Genomic DNA, 20,675 nt, shown 5'->3' on the forward strand with positions numbered 1-20,675 from the left:
GTTGCCTCCACTTTGCATATAAATCAGCAGATCCATCTTCCTGGGGTTTTTTTCCCAAACCCACATCGTGACAACAGCGAGGCAGTTCTGCATATGCAAGAAGTAGAAGAGCATTATCATTCTACTTGGACAGGACTAAGGACTTCAGGAAGTCCCCTGAACTCTTCCTTTTGCTCGAGGAAAGATCCAAACGCTGCGCAGTATTGACTCAAACACTATCCAAATGGGTCTCAGCTGCATTAATCACTTATCAAGGGCACAACCTGCTGCCTTCGTCCAGAGTCCATACGCACTCCATGAGGTCAATTTCTACCTCAGTTACATTCCTTAAAAATGACCCTGTCTTGGAAATCTGCAGAGCAGGGACTTGGGCTCTGCCCACGTTTTCGCAGAACATTATGTGATCACTGGAAATTCAGCCATCTTCGACTCCACAGTACTCGCTGTAGTAACAGACTCCAGTCCGAAGTCCCAGCCTCCAGTGGTGAGTACTGCTCAGGAGTCACCTACAGTGGAGCACCCGTAGAGACACCCCTCGAAGAAGAAGAGGAAGTTACTCACCTTCAAGAGGAGTCCCTATGGTTGCTGCACAACATGCCCTCCTCCCCTCCATAGGGTTCTGCAGTAGAGAAGGAACTGCGGGGGAGGGTTCGCCTGTGCAGTGCTCAATAGCCTCAAGGCAGACTATGAGGGAGGGAGAGCACATGTGCAGGCTCAAGGGATGCTGCTATCAAAAATCTCTGATTAGAGGCACAGGGGCACAGATACACTTACAGTGGAGCACCCATAGGGACACACATCTCGAAGAACCATTGTTACAAAGTCAGTAACTTCCTCTTATTGGACCAACTTCTGTGGATGAGTCAGACAAGCTTTTGAGCTTACACAGAGGTCTTCTTCAGGTCAGGACCAATAAAAGATATTGTCTAATCCGTCTTCCCCATAATTTCCTACAAGTGAAAATTTAAATTGACCCATAATTTTTCACAACTATGAACATTTCGCTTAATAAATTGATTTTAAGCATTTTTCAGTTTTTATCTATTGAAATATAATTTAAAAAAATGAATTCTTCCAAGCCTTTTTACAAGTAATTGTCATTGACTTTTAATGGCAGTAACTCATTGTGGGTGGAAGAACAATGTACTAGGGATTCTGACTAGCCTTTTTAGGTATTCTGACCAACAACCACATCCTCTGTTGACTTGTCTGGAAGCAAATGAACAGCATGCTTTATAAATTAGTCTGAATGTAGAAAATCAGGTTGCGTAGCACCAATAGAACATTCGGTACATGGGGATGAAAAAAGAATCCAGATAGCTTTGTATCAGCACCATGTTCTTTCCTATTGTGACTAGTCACATATAGTTACATATGTTAGTTACATGTGTCTGTTGAATTGATCAGGCCATTCTTTTAATTGGAAGATCCCATTATTGAAGCAACAGCCATGTATATAAAGTTGCATGGAATGATCTTGTTTCAAAAAATACAATCTTGTATAGGCTGTTGGTCTAGCAGGTGTAGTCTTTTATACAATTAACTGTATAAGCTTAATCAGTAAGACTGCTTTTATTTAATACTTTTATCAAATATGGTTTTTCTAGTTTATTATTTTGCAAAGGGTCTTTAAAAATTGCTTTAAAACAATTTAAAGTGGTAGTTACAAAAATATAAAATAAAATGCTTCAAGAGGGAAGTTGCAGTATGAAGTAAGGGGAAAAAAATCTATTTTTAATGAAAGGGTCTTTGATCTGTTCCTCCTGGAATTTCAGTGGGCCTCACAAGGGGGAAGCTATTCTTAATACATACGCAGCTGTCCTTTCAAGGCCCTAGAATCCTGACTGAATGCAGTGTGTACAAATATTTAACCTGCATTAACCTGGATTTTAGTGCTTCAGATGCTAATTAGAATCATGTACAAGGACTGGCGTTTTCAAAAATGGTGTTAAATTTAATTTTCTTAACTCTGTTCTGTGTTTAATAATTAAACTGCCTCCTAAGCTATTAGCCATCTCATTTGTGCTTTGGAGGCTAAACAGAGCATGGCGTTAGTTCTGTTTTGTTCAGTAGGATTGTAGGAAGGAAGTTAATAAACTAGGTTAATTCAGTGCTTTAGCCATCCATTGCTCTCTTCAGAAGATGAAGGAAAACAACCAGCCCGTGTAGCAACCCAGCTTGAAATTACTTTAAGTAGTTCAAGACAAAAAGTCTCCCCTTTGCAATTAAATCCCTTACATTCAGATCAAATGGAATCAGTCTATTCGGCCACCACAAGTTTAGAAATAGAGTTTAGCAAGTTATCTCCCTGCTATTAATTGTATACTATTAGGCAAACTTACATTACCTAAAAATGTGTGCTATTACTCTGTGTTTTAAAACAAAACTGGCTGTTCTTCTAATTAATCTTTATTTTGGCTTCCACTGTTCTCCCTGACCCACCACCCCCCAAAACAGAGTATTTTAGTGGAAGTTCTAAGCATGTAGTAATGATCGTCATTATGTTTGTCAATGTCTCTGCTCCCTGCAAAATCTGGGTAAGAAAAATATCGTGAAAATATATTGCCACATTGAAAGTAACATTTTGCTCTGTGTTTTTAAACTGGTAACTTTCCATCATCTGAATAAGCCTGGGCCTCATAACTTGTGTTTCAAACGACTGAGCAATGAGAATGTACTTTTCGTACAGAGTTAACTTGTTTTCTCTCTATCTTTTTAGTCACTTCCCACATATTAACATAAACAAACTGAATTAAAATAAGTCAATCCTGTTTTGAGACCTGTAAGCAAAACTAATGTTTCAGTCTCTCTAAGACCTTTAAGTATTATTAGCACTTCCCTTTAAAGGTAGAAAGAGCAGAAGAACACACAGGCTCAACTGAGTTTAGCAAACAACCAGCAATTATTATTTAAAACAAGAGACAGATTGCCATTTGTCATAAGATTTTAAGCAAAACCAATTTAGAACCCATAATCCACAGAGGTTTCTACAGAGCAAGCAAACCTGGCCTGGCAGAGCTCCACCCAACTATGTGCTCCAGAGAATACCCTTAATATGGCTCATCAATCAGGGACTTTTCCCGTCCTTATGGTTTACCTGTCTTGACAATACCAGGTGCAGGTTGACAAGGTAGTCCCAAGAATTAGGAATAACAGTAACATTAGTAGTAGTAACAGTTTTCCAAAGAAGTTAAGGTTCTACTTCGGTCCACATGCGTGCTCTTAGCCGTCCTCATGCCTTGTACAGAGGCACAGAGAGCAATGTGGACAAACTACTGTCAGCTGCCTTGGTCTGAGGCAGAGTGTACTGTGGTCTCCACTTCTAGATTGCTCTAGGAATAACTTCTTGGTTGGTTTAGTTTTAGGTGTAGTTCTACTTTTAGTTTAATCTCGATTTAGAATTTTTCTTTTTATTTATGTTTTCTAGAGGGTTTATTTCCTTAGAAAACCCTCTTATGCCCCATTTTTGAAGGGGTCCTCCTCTCAATAGTTATTTACCCAGGGTAAACCTGTTTCCCTGGGATTCAAACATTGCCAGGAATCTGTCCGTCCTGGCCAGTGATGGTCTTTCTTGTATTTATTTTTTGGGAGACATGCATATCCCAACTAAGTGCAACATCTGTTGGGTGTTCAAGAGTAGATCCAGGACAAACTGGAAGATTAAGTTTAGGCATGCATGTCTGTAGAGAGGTACATTCCATTGACCAAATCAGTGGTGTCTGTCACTTGCTTAAATGGAATGCTGCATGATAAGGGCCAAAAATGCCTAGATCTCTTTGGTCACAAGAGCTACTCATTCACGATGTTACAGTTTAGGACCACTAATTATCAACCTCTGATTACTCAGTATAATCACACAAACTATAGCAAATTTAATTTGTTTGTTGAACATCTCCCTTTAGAAAATGGGGAACAATTTCAGATGATCATCACAGAGGTTCAGCAGTGACCTTGTTACAGGCCTCCGTTGATGGAAAGGACACAGCAGCCTGATCTGTTTCTACAGCAGTTGTCATGCATCTTGGTGGCAAACATAAAGATTCCCAAGGGAAATCCGGAACACTGTAGAAGGCCTTCTTTTTGACTGACTTCAGCTCTTCAGTGAGTCCACTGATGAATCCTTGCACATTCTCAAGGAGTCGAGGGCCACACATTTCTTGGAGTCTACACATCTATGAACAACAGAAAATTTAGTAGGTCACAGACAGCTCAAAGATTCCACCCAGCTCAGGTCCCTACTTTCCATGGGTCATCTGAACCATCCAAGAGGCCTGGGTTTCAGAAGAGAAAACCATTTGCTTTATCTTCCACTACTATCAAATCTTCCCCGTCAGCTAAATGTCAATTCTGATGTTTTGGTTCATGGTCAAGAACAGCCCCAACTTCAGAATCTAGAACTGCACTATTCTGTCCACCTTCTCCCAACTGTTGCAGACTCTCTTCCCTGGTTTCGGCTTTCATGGGAGCAGATTACATCTGTCAGATGAGTTTTGGGGGTTATAGCATCAGGTTATTCATCTACTTTACTTCCATTCCCCTGACCCCTTCTCATCCTGTTTCAGAAACTCATCTCACACACACTTATTGAGACACAAGTCCTCTCCCTCCTTTACAGAGCCATAGGACTGGTTTCTGCCCAACAGAGAGGTAAGGGATTTCATTCCAAGTACTTCCTGGTTCCCAAAAAGAACAGGAGATGGAGACTGCTCTTAGATCTCAGAGTGTTGAACACTTTCATCAAAGAGCAAAAGTTCAGGATGGTAACTTTCACAACTATAATTCCATCATTTAGAATCAACCTTCAGAATGCCTATTTTCACCTTGTGGTACATCCATCTCACAAAAGATTCCTCTGCTTCATGGTCAGCCAGAATCACTTCCAGTATCGGGTGCTCCCATTTGGTTAATTCATCCACCAGGGTCTTTTTGAAGATCCTGGCAGTGGGGGCTGCTCACCTATGTTAGTGTGGAATAATGGTGTTCCCTTACTCAGCAGTTGGCTCCTCAGAGGCCAATCATGCAATGAAGTTGTCTCCACAGTAAGGAAATCTATGACCCTGTTTAACAGGTTAGGACTCCATCTCAACGTGGAAAAGTCCACTTTGACAGCAGTTCAGTATATACTGTTTATATGGGCATTTCTGGATGCCATAACATCCAGGGCTTACCTACTGTCGGATTTACAGTACTGATAAATCTGATTTCCAGAGTTCAACAAAGCCCACAAACAATAGTCAAAAGTTTTCAACTTATAGGTCCTATGGCTGCTTGCATTTTTGCCACACTACACACCAGGCTGCACCTGCACTGCTTCCAAAGCTGAGAACTGTCTACAGTCCAAACAGAGTCTTGACAAATTGGTGTCCTTTCCTTATTGAGTTCTGTGTTCACTCAATTGGTGGGAGGACCCATCCAAGGTCTGTGCAGGAGTTTCCTTTACTGAACCTCCTACTACTGTCCCTATAGCCTCAGATGCATCCCTCAAATGATAGGTAGCTCATCTCCATACAGACTGTCTAATACAAAAGTTCTGTCCAAGAGACCCCTCTCTACATCAGTCTCCTGGAGCTCATAGTGGTCAGGAGTGCCTGCATTCACTTCCTTCAAATAATCAAGGGTCTATCCATCAAGATCATTACAGCCAACATAGCCTGGATCTACTACATAAATCACCAAGGAGGCAGGAAATCTCTTTCTCTTTGTGCTGGAACAATAAAGCTATGGACCTAGTGCATAGCCAATCATGTTTTCATTTCAGCCTCTTATCTTCTAGGCAATAAAAACACCATGGTTGATTAAAAGCAGCAAAGAATCCTGTGGCACCTTATAGACTAACAGACGTTTTGCAGCATGAGCTTTCGTGGGTGAATGCCCACTTCGTCGGATGCAAGGTTGCTTGCATCCGACGAAGTGGGCATTCACCCACGAAAGCTCATGCTGCAAAACGTCTGTTAGTCTATAAGGTGCCATAGGATTCTTTGCTGCTTTTACAGAACCAGACTAACACGGCTACCTCTCTGATACATGGTTGATTGTTTGAGCAGGCACTTCTCCCAAGATTATGAGTGGGCATCAGACAGCCTGATCCTCAAACATATTTTCCTAACTTGTGGCTTCATTACCACCACCATAAACAGAAAGTGCAAGAAACTCTGCTTTAAAGGATGCATAAGCCATCAATCCATGAGGGAAGCCTTCCTCCTTTATGCCTGTCACCTGATACCATTGATATTCAAAGTACTAAACAAGATCAAGAAAAACAGAGCCAAGGTTATTCTGATTGTACCAACTTGGCCAAGACAAGTTTGGTTTCCTTCGCTGATTCACCTCACTTCTGACCCAGCCTTACAGCTTCCAATTATTTCCCACTTGCTAACTGAGGAGTTGAGTTGGTCCAGTTCTCCACCCTGATTTATGGCTCAGGGCTTGGTTCCTTGATGGTTCCCTAGGGTAGAAGTCTCTTGTTTGAGAGAGGTGCAGTAGGTTTTATTAAACAGCAGAAAAGAAAGACTTACCTGCAAAAATGGAAGAGATTTCATCATTAGTGTATCCAGTGACCGTTGTCACCTGTCCATTCTTCCCTCTCAGCTGTTCTGGATTACCTGTTGGACTTGAAGAAGTCAAGACTTTCGCTGAGTTCCATTCAAGTTCATTTAGAGGCTATTAGTGCCTTCCATTCCCATGTGGAGGGGTTTTCAAAGGGTTGATTAACTGTTTTCCAGGTATTAGAGAGCTCACTCTGATGTGGGATTTAAATTTGGTCCTCAGTTGTTTGATGAAACTATCCTATTCCACCAATATCCCAGTGCATTAATGGTAGATCCCTCTCTTCAGTTTTCTGCAAGGAGAAAATATCCTTTCTATCACGTCACAAGTTTTTACATAAGGTATCCTCAGACTTCTGTACCAATCAGCTCATTCAGTATGCAGTTTTCTTCTCTAAGCCACATCAGACCAAGGAGGGAGCTGCCCTCCATACATTATATGTTAGAAGGGTATTAGGCTTCTGTCTGGATAGAACCCAACCATTCAGAAAGTCTCTGTTTCTTTTGCCTATAGGGCTGAAGGATCCATGATTTCCACCCAAAGAATTTCAAAGTGAGTTTTGGATTGCATCCTCTCTTGAGGCTGTTAATGTTCAGCCCCTCCTAAAATAATAGCCAATTCTACCAGATGTTAGTGTCCTTCCATGACACTGTTAAAAATATACCAATTGCCGAAATTTGCAGAGCTGCCACTTGGGCTTCCGTTCACAACTTCTCCAAACACTGTGCTTTAGTGTACACATCTAAGGCAGATGTTGCCTTTGGTATTACAGTTCTGTTATCAGTTTTAAATTTGGTTCTGAAGCTTCCACCTCCTGCAGAGTGTACTGGTCAGGAGTCACCTGAAGTGGAGCAGCCATACCGATATAAAGAAGAAGGAGGGGTTAACTACCTTGTACAGGAACTGGAGTTCATTTAAGGTATTTGTCACTATGGGGGCTCCACTACCCACCTTCCTTTTCCTCTGCATTGGAATCTTGTCTCGCAGGACTTTGTGGTACAGAAGGAACTGAGGGTAGTTTGACCATGCTGCCCTATTTACACTTGGTATAGGGGACAAGGGTGTCTAGAGCACAGGTGCAGACCAAACGGGTACTGCTACCAAAAATCTCTGATCAAAGGCATGTGAAGGGCATACACACCTGAAATGAAGGACAGATCAGGACAAACAACTCAAAGAACTCTAGTTACTGTACAAGTAACCTCTTCTTTTTCCTCTTCCTGTCCCTTGTACCAAGAAGTCTAAGTGCTGAGATCACTATATGATGCCATTTATCAGGGCTATAACAATAATTGGGCATTATAAAGTTATCTAAACTTGGATTTAAACTGGCTGTTCTTTTAAAATATATTTATTAGCTAATAAGGCTGGAGCTCAAAAACAACAACTATTCAGGTGTCTTTATTTAAAAAATAAATTAAGCAAAATAATAAAATGGACTTACAGCCCAGGGAAGTGAACTTTCTATAGTAACAGAACAGATGAAACATGATCAGCTGGAGTTCAAGTTTTCTCATCTCACTAATGTGACTTAATTCTGTTTTGGAGGGACTTTTCTAGGAGAAAGAGCAAATTGTCTCAATGTCCATTCAGTCCTTCGCTTCTGCAGTGAGACTGACAGGAAAAGCTGCAACTTACGGTGGTTGTGTGATGTGGACGTCAGTCCACTAAGAACTGGACTGAGGCCATCGCTTAAATTTAATTTAAGCCACTGAACCAACATAATATAATATTTTTTAGTCACAATCTATTCAAACCATTGACTTGCAGGTGAAAGGGTGCATATACCAATGCAAACCCTCTAGAGCTGGTTGAACATTTTTTATTAAAAAAGGGATATCTTTTTCACAAAAATGTTGACCTGTTTTTTCCAACCAATTCTAAAGTCCTCTAAGCTTGGCATTTGTCAGCTTTCATAGCTTGGACCACATCTTAAGAGCATGTTTCATGGACCAGCTCCCTTCCTCTTTATGATTATGTGGGTCACCTCATTTCATTTGCTGTCTAGCCACAGTCCTTAGGTACCTAAAGCAAATGCATAAAGGGCAAAGTATTATGGAAGTATTTAAGTATTTTAACTGTCTGTTGCACTAAGTCATGCTTTTCGGAGGTGTGTGCGGAGGGACGGGGGCGTGTAATGATAAGAAAGATCTATCACTGGCAACTTCTGACTCAGCTCTGGCTTCTCTAGCTGCTCCAGGTACAGAGGGGAGAACCTGTATCCTCCCTTGGAGTCAGCTAACATAGCTTCTCCACATCTTCAGTTGCTTTAACATAAGTTGATGCTTTTTAAAAACAAAAAATAAAACCATGGATGACTGTAGAAGCAGTCAGAATCAAGGTCCCATCTCTTTGTGAACCGCAGTATGAGAACCTCTGTTCTAAGCTGTCCTATATTCCAGGCCTCCATTGGGCTCACACAGATATTATTTAGTATAATCCAGGGTACAATAATATGAATTGATGATTTGGTTTTCATGAGATAAAATGGCAAATTCATCAGGCTTTGTTTTCATTTTTGGGCCAATGGGAAAATGAAAGTTTAATATAAAAATCAGAGCCTTAGCAAAATAATGTGCAGTATTTTGAACTAATTATGAAATTAATTTCTAACCTTGTATTTCACTATAGGCCAGATTCTGCTATCCTTACATTGAGTAGTGCTTTACTCTCTGCGCAGTTCTCTTGAAGTCAGAGACTTCTCACAGAATAAGGCTGCCAGAATCTGACCTGTAGCACTAAAAGCTTAAAGTACAGCACCTGCTGAAAGCTAACTTAAATACACTTTAGTTTTTAATGCATTTCAAATATTTTGGTGACAATTAGATTGCTGAGAGCAGCTATGACCAACTGCTGTGAGAATTAATTCATTCTAACCTAACTACTTCCATTTGGATTGCTAGCGAGCTGATTTGACATGAAAATCTTTTGTTCAGTATATGACCATCTCTAAAATGCAGGATTGTCAAATGCCAATCTGTCAACCTTATTTTTGTTTTTAAATCTGCTGCTGGGGTGAAAAGTGCTGACTAAGTGGGATAAAATAATAAAAGATTTACTGCTTGCCTTCAGCAGCCTTTTTAGTGTACAGATCAAGGTGTCACAATAGGAGCATCCTGGAAAAGGAATTGGTGTCTAATGTACAGTAGTCATCAGTGAACAGGACTTTATTTTAACTGTACCACAGGCTAGACAAGGGACATATCTTTTTCTCTCTCTTTCTTTCAGACGACATGTTTGACCTCCCATTCCCAGATGACATGGACAATGACATTGGAATTTTAATCACAGGGAATCTCCACTCTTCTCCAAATTCCTCTCCAGTTCCTTCCCCTGGTTCCCCTTCTGGGATTGGCGTGGGATCTCACTTTCAGCACAGTAGGGTAAGGACTGTAATGCTCAAGACACATACATATTAAGTAAATCTCCACCAAAGCTTTTTCTGTAATTTCTGAAAATTAACCAGCTGACTGCAGACAGAAGTTAATGGAGGAAGAAGCCTTGAAGTTAACAGTAAAAAGTTGAAGATGTTAGCTAGATACTATCCGAGAAGATGAAAGGGGCTGCAATTACACCTTTATTTATATCACCCACTCCAAAATTAGCGATAGCTAATTGTCATTGTGGAACTTGATTTGGATGGGAGCTTTTGTTTCTTGTGCCAGAGCCATATTCTACATCCTTGAATGAATGTCCATCTGTATTCATGAAAAGCAAAGATTATGATGATTTGGCACAATGCATAAGGTTAGAAGGGACTGCCAGGGTGATCTAGTCTAACCCCCTGCCAAGATGCAGGATCTGCTGTGTCTAAACCTCCCAAGGCAGACAGCTATCCAGCCTCCTTTTGAAAACCTTCAGTGAAGGATCTTCCACGAACTCACTAGGGCAGTCTATTCCATTGTCCTATTGTTCTTCGATTTAATCTAAATCTGCTATGATGTAGTTTGAACCCATTGCCTCCTGTCCTGCCCTCTGTGGCAAGAGAGAAAACAAGTTCCTGCTTCTGCCATCAAAGAGTTGGATTAGATATCGGCCTAGTTTTGAAGTCTACATAAATGATTTTCCAGAAAAAGGAATTGGTGTTTGAGTGGACAATTTTTCCTCACGATAAAACCCAGTGTCAGAACTTAAGCTCTGCAGGTGCTTGAGTTTTATGTAAATTTTGCTTTCTCTGAAAAAAATTAGCCCTGGGTGCATGCTCCTTATAAGTTATTTCTGTTTAAAGTGGCTTTTGAGAAGCTGGTTCCAGCATCAATGGTTATTTAAAATGCAAATTTTGTTAATTTGAGAGAGAATTGTTGATTGTTGAATCAAATTTAGCATAATTTTGAAGCAAGTTTGGCGGGGTTGTCTTACACATACACATTCTCTTCGTTGTATAAGAGACTTCATGGTGCTTTTATTTATGCCCATCATAATCCTTTCCATGACAAACATGCAAAAACTGCAGGCACTGCATTTATAATGTGGCAGCAGGGAGGCTTTTGTTAGGGAAGTGTTGAAGTTAAAGCTGAAATATACAGAAACATGCTTCACAACAATTATTTTAAAAAATTAGAGATTGGATTTTAGTTTATAAATAAATCTAAGATAATGGGGATGAATTTACTGTTGCTTTGTAACCCACTATATATATTATAACTAGGCAATGTGTAAATCTCCCAGCTACTGGCGATACATTTTTGTTATTTTTAAACAGTAAAATTGTAAATCTGGTATGATTTTAAGTCCGGAACACACTCCTTAGATCTTAACTGCAGACCCTTTATTGAGAGTGGATAATGCTAACAATTCATTGTGACACAACAGCATTATGCTCAAACAACGAATAGTTTATTTTATTAAAAACTCTCTCGCCACACAAAACTCAGTGATTTTTCAAGCTGGGGAACTGTGCCAGGTTAACAGATCTGAAGAATAAAGTCCTTTATTTAGTCACAGACAGGCACAGCAATAGCGTAAGCTTGCCACATTGCCCTGCAGCCAGTGTGCCTCAGCTGTCACCTTAAGGAACTTACGTTGCTGAGACTTTCAAAGAAGAAGGTCAGTTGTGGGGTGTGTGTTCTGTGATCTGGACATATGTCCATTAGACACTAATAATTCAACTCACTTCTCAAAGGCCATCAGGTAGTTCTAAATTACACTCCATAAGTTGTTTTCAAACTGGCAACCCTAAAGATGAAAAGCTCCATATTCTATTACCAAACCCTTGAGCATCCCTCCACTGAGCATCAGTTAACAAGTTTCTCTCTCTGACTTACTGAGTTTTTCAGTCTCTATTATCATTTTTTTTGCATTTTTTAAAGAATTGCTTTATACAATTGACCAGGGGTCGGCAGCCTTTCAGAAGTGCTGTGCCGAGTCTTCATTTATTCACTCTAATTTAAGGTTTCACGTGCCAGTAATACATTTTAACATTTTTAGAAGGTCTCTTTCTATAAGTCTATAATATATAACTAAACTATTGTTGTATGTAAAGTAAATACGTTTTTTCAAATGTTTAAGAAGCTTCATTTAAAATTAAATTAAAATGCAGAGCGGCCAGGACCCGGGCAGTGTGAGTGTCACTGAAAATCAGCTCGTGTTCCGCCTTCGGCACGCATGCCATAGGTTGCCTACCCCTGCAATTGACTCTCAATGAAAACTTCATCCAACTGGCTTAAAAGCAGCACAAAAATGTTATTGACCAAAGAGCTTGGAGACCTGGAGAGGTCTTTTCTGGGTGAACCTGTTGTAGTAATTCAGTTTAACCATTAACAAGGGCCTGGTAATTGAGGTGTAATTTTTGTTTTTAAAAAAGCAACAGCGTGTGATCATTACCTTCTGGGTCAGGGAAGGTCAAGCCTTCATCCATGTAATCTGTAATTGATTGTTGTAGTTTACCAGTGTGAGCCCTGATTGCTCAGCAGCCAGTTTCAAGGTCTGCTGTTGGATTTTCCAAGTGCCCGCAGCCAGGTGAGCTGCAGCCCTTTCCAAGCATAACCACTTTATGGGCTGTTTAACTTTCTTTGATGCCTGATTAAGATATTACTGATGGAGAAAGAGCTGCTTCAAGGACTAGCACTGGAAGGTTTCATGATGAAACCAGTTTGGGTGTAGTGGGATCAGATGGGTGTTTTTTCCCCACTGGATCAAAAAGTGGGTGGATTAAATGGATTGCCAATCCAGGTTCTTCTAAATATCTTCAGTCTAGAATATTTTCAAACTTTCTAGGTCACCATGTTTGAATCTATTAAAGGAATACAAAGATGGGAAAGAACATTTACTAAAAACAAATGTACCCCTAAAAATGCAGTTACAGTTTAAAATATGAAATTAACCTCTCTTGAGCAGAACACACATCACTCCTCTGATCAGCTTTAGAAAGCTCATGAAATTTGGGAAATGTAGAAACCAGACAGTTTCTCCAGCCACTGCAGCTCTACAAATCATCCAAATGCCTGCAAACAGCTATTCTTTCCTTTGGAATGCCCCCTCTTCTGCCAGCTTAGAGAGGACGATTCCCTCCAGGATCAAATCCTGTTTCCCTGCATATAGCCTTAATTTCATGCCATTAGGCCCTGGAACAGACTCACTTCAACCTGTCATGTTCTTTAGGGACCTGAGGTGCTCCTGGATTGTTAATCTGGAGAACCCCACTACCCGAAATTAGGGCTGAATAGTGTGGTTTGAAAAGCTCTGTGACTAAGCTAGAGGGAATGTGTTGCACAGTCTGAGATTACCATGGTAGCTGGCAGCAAGTCAAACTGGATTCAGAATTGAGGAGTAGCTGTGGGAGCTGACAGAAAAGGAGTTGGGACAGTGAAACAAGGAATGAACTGATTGGCTTTCATGCTGCTAATGCTTTTCTTTTTGTTTCCCCCTCTAGAGCCAAGGAGAGCGTCTTCTTTCCAGAGAAGCCCCTGAAGAGCTGAAGCAACAGCCTCTTGCTCTAGGATACTTTGTATCCACTGCCAAAGCTGAGAATCTTCCACAGTGGTTCTGGTCATCCTGTCCACAGGCACAAAACCAGTGTCCCCTCTTCCTCAAGGTTTGTCTAGTATCCTGTCCCTAGAGGGGGATAATGGCAGGGAAACAGACACCCACCGTTTTCCTGGAAAGTACTGCCTTTCAGGGGTGTCAACTGATTATATTTAAAACTAGAGTTATGTTTGAGTTTCAGTGTAATCAGTTGGCCGCTGCATTCCCATTTACGCTTCCTCTTTCCCCTCAAGTCCTTGCCTCCATCTGCAGTCACTTGAGCATCCCTTCCCCCACTTAGAGAAACTCAAGGTTGGGGCTCCCTCCATCAGGGCTTTGGAGCTGTGCTCCGGCTCCACTCCAGCTCCAGGCAAAAACCTGCAGCTCCACTGCTCTGGAGCTGCTCCACGCTCCAGCTCTGGGCTCCGCTCCAAAGCCCTGCCCTCTATGCTGGGATTTCGTGTATGCCAGCTGCCTGCTTTCCTACTGCATTGGTCTGCACAAGCACACAATGGATTCTGACAATTTCCAAACACTGAAGCGCCCCCACATTAAGTGATATTAGAGGAAGGTACCCTGGCTTTCAGTTCCCAAGGCCTAGTCATCCTAAGGAAGAGGAAACCATAGTTCTCATTCTGCCATGCTACAGCTGTGGCACAAGGACCAAATATGAGGAGCTCAAGCGAAACAGCAGTTCTAGAAACTTTGCCCAAGGGTGTGTCTTCACTACCCGCTGGATCGGCGGGCAGCAATCGATCCAATGGTGATCGATTTATCACGTCTAGTCTAGATGTGATAAATCGACCCCGAGTGCTCTCCCGTCAACTCCTGTACTCCAGCTCAGCGAGAGGCACAGGCAGAGTTGACGGGGGAGCAGCAACAGTCGATTCACCGCGGTGAAGACACCACAATAAGTCGATCTAAGTACATCGACTTCAGCCACGTTATTCATGTAGCTGAAGTTGCGTAACCTAGATTGATTACACCCCTCCCCCCACAGGGTAGACCAGAGCTAATTGATGTACACTGATGGACACAGTATAAGAACCTGACTAGGATAGATATACAATCAGTTTCTTTTCTGTGACTAACTTTTTATAGATTTTCATAACGAAACAGGCAATGAATAGTACAAAAAGGTAAATGACGTACAGCTCGTATATGTTTCCAAATACCGCACACTTCACAGGATCGCCAATAGAGCTATGTAATTACACAATTTTACAGCTTGTCAAAGCTGCAAGACCAAACACTACAAAACCACACAGATACTCTATAGACATAACATGTTAGGGAGGGAATAGGAGAAGACCTGCATGAACAGGGAGAAGGGGGGATTAGTGTCTTTAGTGTATATTTCTGTTATCCTACAAAATCTGTGCTTAATATCATCTTCAGTGCACATAATGCTTTCATTTCCAAAAGATCACAAAGCACTTTATAAAACGTATACTGATATAGACTGGAATTGCTTCAACTACTAGAAAAATGTAGTCACCTATTGGGTGGCATGCAGCAGCTTCTTAACCCCACGTTGAGCAAAACTACACATTTGTGAATGAGGAAAATAATGTACCCCAAATACAATTCCAAAGTAATAAAGTAAGCAAGATGTAGAGTAATTAGACAGTCCTATTGTACTTGCCCATTTCCAATTTAACTAATATCGTGAACTCTTTCTTAAAGTACCATGGGTCTTTCTGTCTACCTAGGTTCTTATGTTGGTGTCCATCATTCTACAATAAAAGACCAGTCTTTTGCTCTTTCCCAACAGGAAAAGACAGGTTTAAAGTGGTAGTAGTGGTTGTTGAATATAGAGAAGTGAGTTGGTTAGCATCAGTAAGGGTACCTTTGTAGAAGAACTTGGCTGAGGAAATGGATTTTGTATTAAGATCGGATAATTACAAGTGACCTAGATTTATAAGCTGAAAGGTGGCACCTCCAGCATCACAACATCTCGTAGTTCTATACAAGAGATGTTGGCTCAGCACTGACCAAAGGAAGCGGGCGACTCAGTGAGTCATCAAGCCATCTCCTGTAGTACATCTGGTTTTCCAGGGAGACCTTCTTTCTAAGTATGCTCTTGGCTCAACTCTGCTTTGCTTGCTAAATTTGAGATCACAATCCAAGCAGATATGAAAGTGGGGATCAAAGACCAGGTTTTTTGCTCATTTTAAACCTCTGTTTTTGAGGTTTGAGAGAATGCATAATAGAACTATTCAGTTCCAGCAGTAAAAACACAGCACAGACAAGACAGAAACTTTCTGAATTCTTTCCTTAAACCTTGAGTAGGTTTAGACTTTCTGCTGCTAGATTCATTAGTGCATTGGGTGTGATAAGTCCTGTTGCTAACACATTACATAATCGGTTTGGCTTTCAGTGCTTGAAATAGCTTTTTTGCATATATGGTGGCTATGGACTGTGGACCACAGTTCAGTGTGATTTTCAGAGACATCTGACCCCCAGTAATAAAAATTTGGGGGTTAGTTCAGACAGGCATTCGAGAATAAAATTGCAGAGATACAGAATGTATATGGACACACTAGGATTCAGCAGAGAACAAACAGTATGTCCAGCTCTAGAGTCTAATCCTAGTTAACCAAAATTTCAAGTTGTCCTGGGAAGCGGGCGGGGTCTGCTTATTTTAAAATTCTCAGAGATATTGCTGCTGGTCCTTGTGAAATCTGCTGACACACCTGTTACGCAAATAGCTATGTTTGTCGCTTTCCTTCCATAGGCCTCACTGCATCACCATATCTCCGTAGCACAGACTGATGAACTTCTCTCTGTCAGGAACTCTCAACGGGTTCCCCACCCCCTCGACTCTAAAACTACATCAGATGTTTTGAGGTAACATCTTCCAGGCTGTGCATTCCCCACCCTTCCAAGGCTATGAGAACAGTTTGCTGAACATCACTGAGGGATCCATTGCTTTGAACCTCAGAATCTCTCCCCTGCTTTAACAGTTCCAGTCTGCATTATGCTTAGCCCTCTGTGGGTGCACAAGAGAGTACACCCCTCCCGAGGGGATGGGCAAATTTTGTTGGAGTACAGGTCCTGCCACCGCTAGTTGAAAGTGAGTGGGGAGAAGAGCGGGACCATGGTGGCCATTTCTCATATTCTCCACACCAGTCAACAAGCTGGCAGGGACTTTGTTGGGAATACATTCTCCCGTCCAGAGAAATAGGGTTGGTGGGTTTTTTGGTTGTGTTTTAAGTAGAAGCTAATGCACTCTCTCAATTTCCCTTCTCCTAAAGATAGAGTAGAAAGTAAACAAGCAAGCCTCTCTTCCAGTCTGGTTTGTGTACAAGTCAGTAGAGCTTGCCAAAACACTTGGTTTTGATTATCAAGATTCTTGGAGGTTTTGAAATTTGGGTTCATGCCGCATCAGAATGAAACCAAATTTGCCAAAATGTCTCTGTGAATCAGAAACTTAACTTCAGAAACACAGTGCTTCTGAAACAAAATCTGCAACTGACTGTCAGTTCTGCTGAGCCTCTGCAGGTCCAGAGCAGCCCCATCTTACAGACTGTTAGGGGCCAGTAACCTCAGGGCATCCAGACTCCTAACAAGCAACCTTGGGGTTCCCAGCCCTGGGACAGTCCCTATGGTGGGGTCGCTCACCATGGATGCCATCCTAGGACTTCCAGGCTCCCAGCTCCAAAGAAAGGAGCTTTGGGGTTGTGGGATGGCATACAGGCACCCAGTTCCAAGCAGGGAGCCTAGAAGCCCTAGCACGCCCCCACTCTGGAGCCCCGGCTGGAATTGGGATTTTTAGGGCTTCTGTAGTTCCTGCTCTGCAGCAGGGAGCCTGGCCAGACCCAGCTCCAGCCAGGGCTCTGCAGGCTGCCAATCTCTCTACCCTGGAGCTGGCAACCTAGCAGCTCCCAGGGGCTACCAGACTCAGCTGCAGAGCAGTCAACCCTGGAACAGTAGCAGGTTTCCAAGGGAAGTCTACTTGGTTTTTAGCAACATTTTGTTGAATCTGCAGTAGATTTTGCTCCAGCAAATTCCTGACTTGGCAGAGCTGGTTGGAAATTTTCAAAGTAAATGTTTTAGAAAAGACAGCATGTGCAGACGCTGGATTTTCCATAACTTGAAGTCTTTAAATCAAGATTTGAGAACTTCAGTAACTCTGTTAGGGGGTCGATTACAGGAATGGGTGGGTGAGGTTCTGTGGCCTGTGATGTACAGGAGGTCAGACTAGATGATGGTCCCTTCTGGCCTTAAAGTCTATGAAGAGCAGGACCGTAATTTTCCAATGCCATCACTTACTCTCTACTCTCTCTCTCTCTCGCAGGTTTGTTTTGGAGCAGTACAATGCACTGTCCTGGCTCACGTGTAACCCTGCCACTCAGGATCGCAGCTCCTGCCTTCCTGTTCACTTTGTGGTGCTCACTCAGTTGTACAACGCCATCATGAATATACTTTAATAAAAAAGCACTTGTTCCTCTGGCTCATTCCCCCTCAACCTAAGAAATGTGCCACAGTCTGCAAAAATCAAAACTTTGCTTCTCTTCAGACCAGGCCCGAGGTCCTGTGCTGTGCTTCAGTTCCGACATAAGCACACGTGATTTCTGCAGTGTTCAAAACTAATCGACCCATTGACACATCTTTGGCAGCTTCTATCAAAAATCTGGGTCCATCCAGAAACAGTGAATATACAGTACCCTCAATCCAGTGTTATCTTAGAGGCCCAGTAATTACTGGTCAGTGTGAAATAACGAAAAGGAAGAATCTGAAGACGATGTCCTTTTGCATGGGGAACTGATTTACAATTAAGGGCAACTTCAGCCCTGCACGTAAAGTCTTGTAGTGACCGGTTTGGGTTGCCTAAAGGTTATTTTGTTTGAACATGTAAGCTGGGATTTTGCAGAAAAGGAGAACCAGTTATATTCTATTATAAATAATGGAGTTTTCTGTCTACCTGGAGTTCCTGTCAGAGTGGATTGGGATGAATGCATGCATTTGTTTCCTGTCCATGTAGATGTGAATGGTCTGGAGATATTTTAATTTTATTTATTTTTAGGTTTTGTTGTTTAAATTATAGAGGACCAGGTACAGTAGATGATCCTAAAGACCCAGCTCCGTTCCAGCGGAGGATTATTTATCTACATACCTCTTACTCTTCTGACCTAGAAATGGAGCTAAAAAACAGTAACAATCAAAATACAAATTAGGAAGACCATGTGCGAAAGGGGAGCACATTCAGAACTCTAATAGTGTCAGCATTTTCTGATAAGAACATACTCTGTTTTAAAGAATTCAACTGTATTTAGCCTGGTTAAAGCAAGAAGTGGCCAGTGTTTAATGAAGGATAACACTACCATATTGAAGAAAAGAGAGAGGGGTGGGGAGGGAAAACATTTTAAAGCCCAAAATAAAGGCAAATTGAAAGGGGTAAGTTAATCTATTGTAGAGCAATGACTGAGATATATTTCCAATGAATTTAATGATGTTAGAAAACTATTATTGAAACCTGAGTCACCCATAGATCAGGACAGACTAGTCCATGTACATATCCAAAAGTATGTTTTTTGTTTACACTGAATCAGTTACAAATCTGGTGTATTTTTTCTGACTATAGGAATATTATTTCAAAGAAATAATTTTTAAAAATTATATCAAATTAGTACTTGAAGCTATGCCACTGTGGTGGAAAAGTTACTTTGTTTAGTAAAATGATTGCCATTTTTAAAGGTTAATGGCTAATTGAAGTATTTTTATGACTCCTTCATTCCAGGCTTAAAGGGGTTTATATTTAAACTCCATTTTCTAATGTTTGTTTTGCACTGTGCAGCAGGCATGGATTGCCTTATGTGAGGGGTCAGGGCACTTTGATCAGGCTGTGAGATTTAGTTATCTGTGGAGAAAATCCTACAAATTTAAAGTTCTTCCAAAAGACTTTCATGTTCTGGTTAAAAAAAAATTAAATTCTATGATTTTAAAAAGTATTTTTCTTGAGATAATGTAACATTTAAAACAAATTATATTAAAAAATTGCTTTTGTGATGGGAAGGTGAAAGCAGAGGAGTAACCTGTAAATGGATAATTTCAATCTCTGCTCCAAGCCACCCATGTGGGGTTGTCTCTTTGCAATGTATAGGTAAAAAGAATTAGATATCAAAACTATTTGTATCTAATGTGTACAGTGTAAAATTGACTTTAAAAATATTGCAGTACTATTTTTTCTTAATCAGAAAAGAAAATTCTCAAGGCCTTTTGAAGAGCATAAAAAGATGAAGATTGTAAACTTGTATAAAAAAATTTAACTTGGGGAGGAAAAAAATGTAAAGTAGACATTTGTAATCTTTTACCACTTTGGGGTTATTTGTTCCCAGGATTCATCTGAACTTTGAATTATTGTTTTGTTTGGGGCTTTTTTTTTTTTAATGGGCTGTTTTTATCCAGGGGCTTTTCTTCCCCAGAAACCCAGTTCTAAGCAAAAATAAAAAAAGGGCAGCAAGGAGTAGTTTTCATCTGTTGTCATTTTTATTTAATTTCTTTTTTAAGTTAAGAGAAGTTGTTGACATATTTATATGTTTTTGTGCAAAATAAATGAATGGCAATAGATTTTAAAGAAAAAAATCTTATGTACTTCAGTGTGAAAAAGTCTGTATAATATTTCCCTTAAATATGCATTATTTTACTTGTGAGTTTTTTACTGAATTAATCTGAAATGTACAAGCCCTGGCTTTCCTACAGCGTGAAGAAGTTTTTTTTTTCTTAATTTCTAACTTTGGAAATCATGCTGAAATCAAAATTATTATTACAGTTGTTTGAGCTGGGGGGGGGGGGGAGGGGAATGTCCAGCATGCTTGTATGTATATTTCAGAACCTTTTTTTAAATGTAAAAGCTGTACATTTCGGGGGAGTTCTGAATTTCTTTGTTTTGTTTTGTTTTTTCTCTGAGCATTTTGCAGTGAGCTTCTTTTATATATAGCCAACAATTTGAAAGAAAACAAAAAAAATGTGAAGTTCATTTTAAATCTACAGTATATCGCTGGTACAGTACACTAAAAAGACTTTGATAAAAAGAAGAAACAATAATAATAAAGACCTCCATTTTAAATGTCATTCATATATACCTTGTGGATGAGAGCTATATACTTTTACACACTTTTTTAGATGAATAAATTATTGAATTACTGAAACTTCTGGGTGGA

At 40.7% G+C, this 20,675-nt stretch overlaps 1 protein-coding gene and 1 long non-coding RNA gene across 4 annotated transcripts in view; one reads left to right on the forward strand and one right to left on the reverse strand.

The window, feature by feature from the left end:
* The window catches only part of MED13L (mediator complex subunit 13L), a 364,465-nt gene extending 343,802 nt beyond the window's left edge, over positions 1–20,663 (forward strand). For all 3 annotated transcript variants that reach the window (XM_039504873.1, XM_039504874.1, XM_039504875.1), the window contains 4 exons: positions 9,775–9,929; positions 13,418–13,579; positions 16,247–16,359; positions 17,810–20,663. In XM_039504873.1, coding sequence (XP_039360807.1) covers positions 9,775–9,929; positions 13,418–13,579; positions 16,247–16,359; positions 17,810–17,942 — 563 coding nt within the window. In that variant the 3' untranslated portion in view covers positions 17,943–20,663. The remainder of the gene's footprint in view (positions 1–9,774; positions 9,930–13,417; positions 13,580–16,246; positions 16,360–17,809) is intronic.
* LOC120386066 overlaps positions 1–20,675 on the reverse strand; it is a 107,878-nt gene that overhangs the window by 31,353 nt on the left and 55,850 nt on the right. The window lies entirely within an intron of this gene.

The sequence above is a fragment of the Mauremys reevesii genome, linkage group 18 (assembly GCF_016161935.1).
Source record: "Mauremys reevesii isolate NIE-2019 linkage group 18, ASM1616193v1, whole genome shotgun sequence".
Lineage (NCBI taxonomy): Eukaryota > Metazoa > Chordata > Testudines > Geoemydidae > Mauremys > Mauremys reevesii.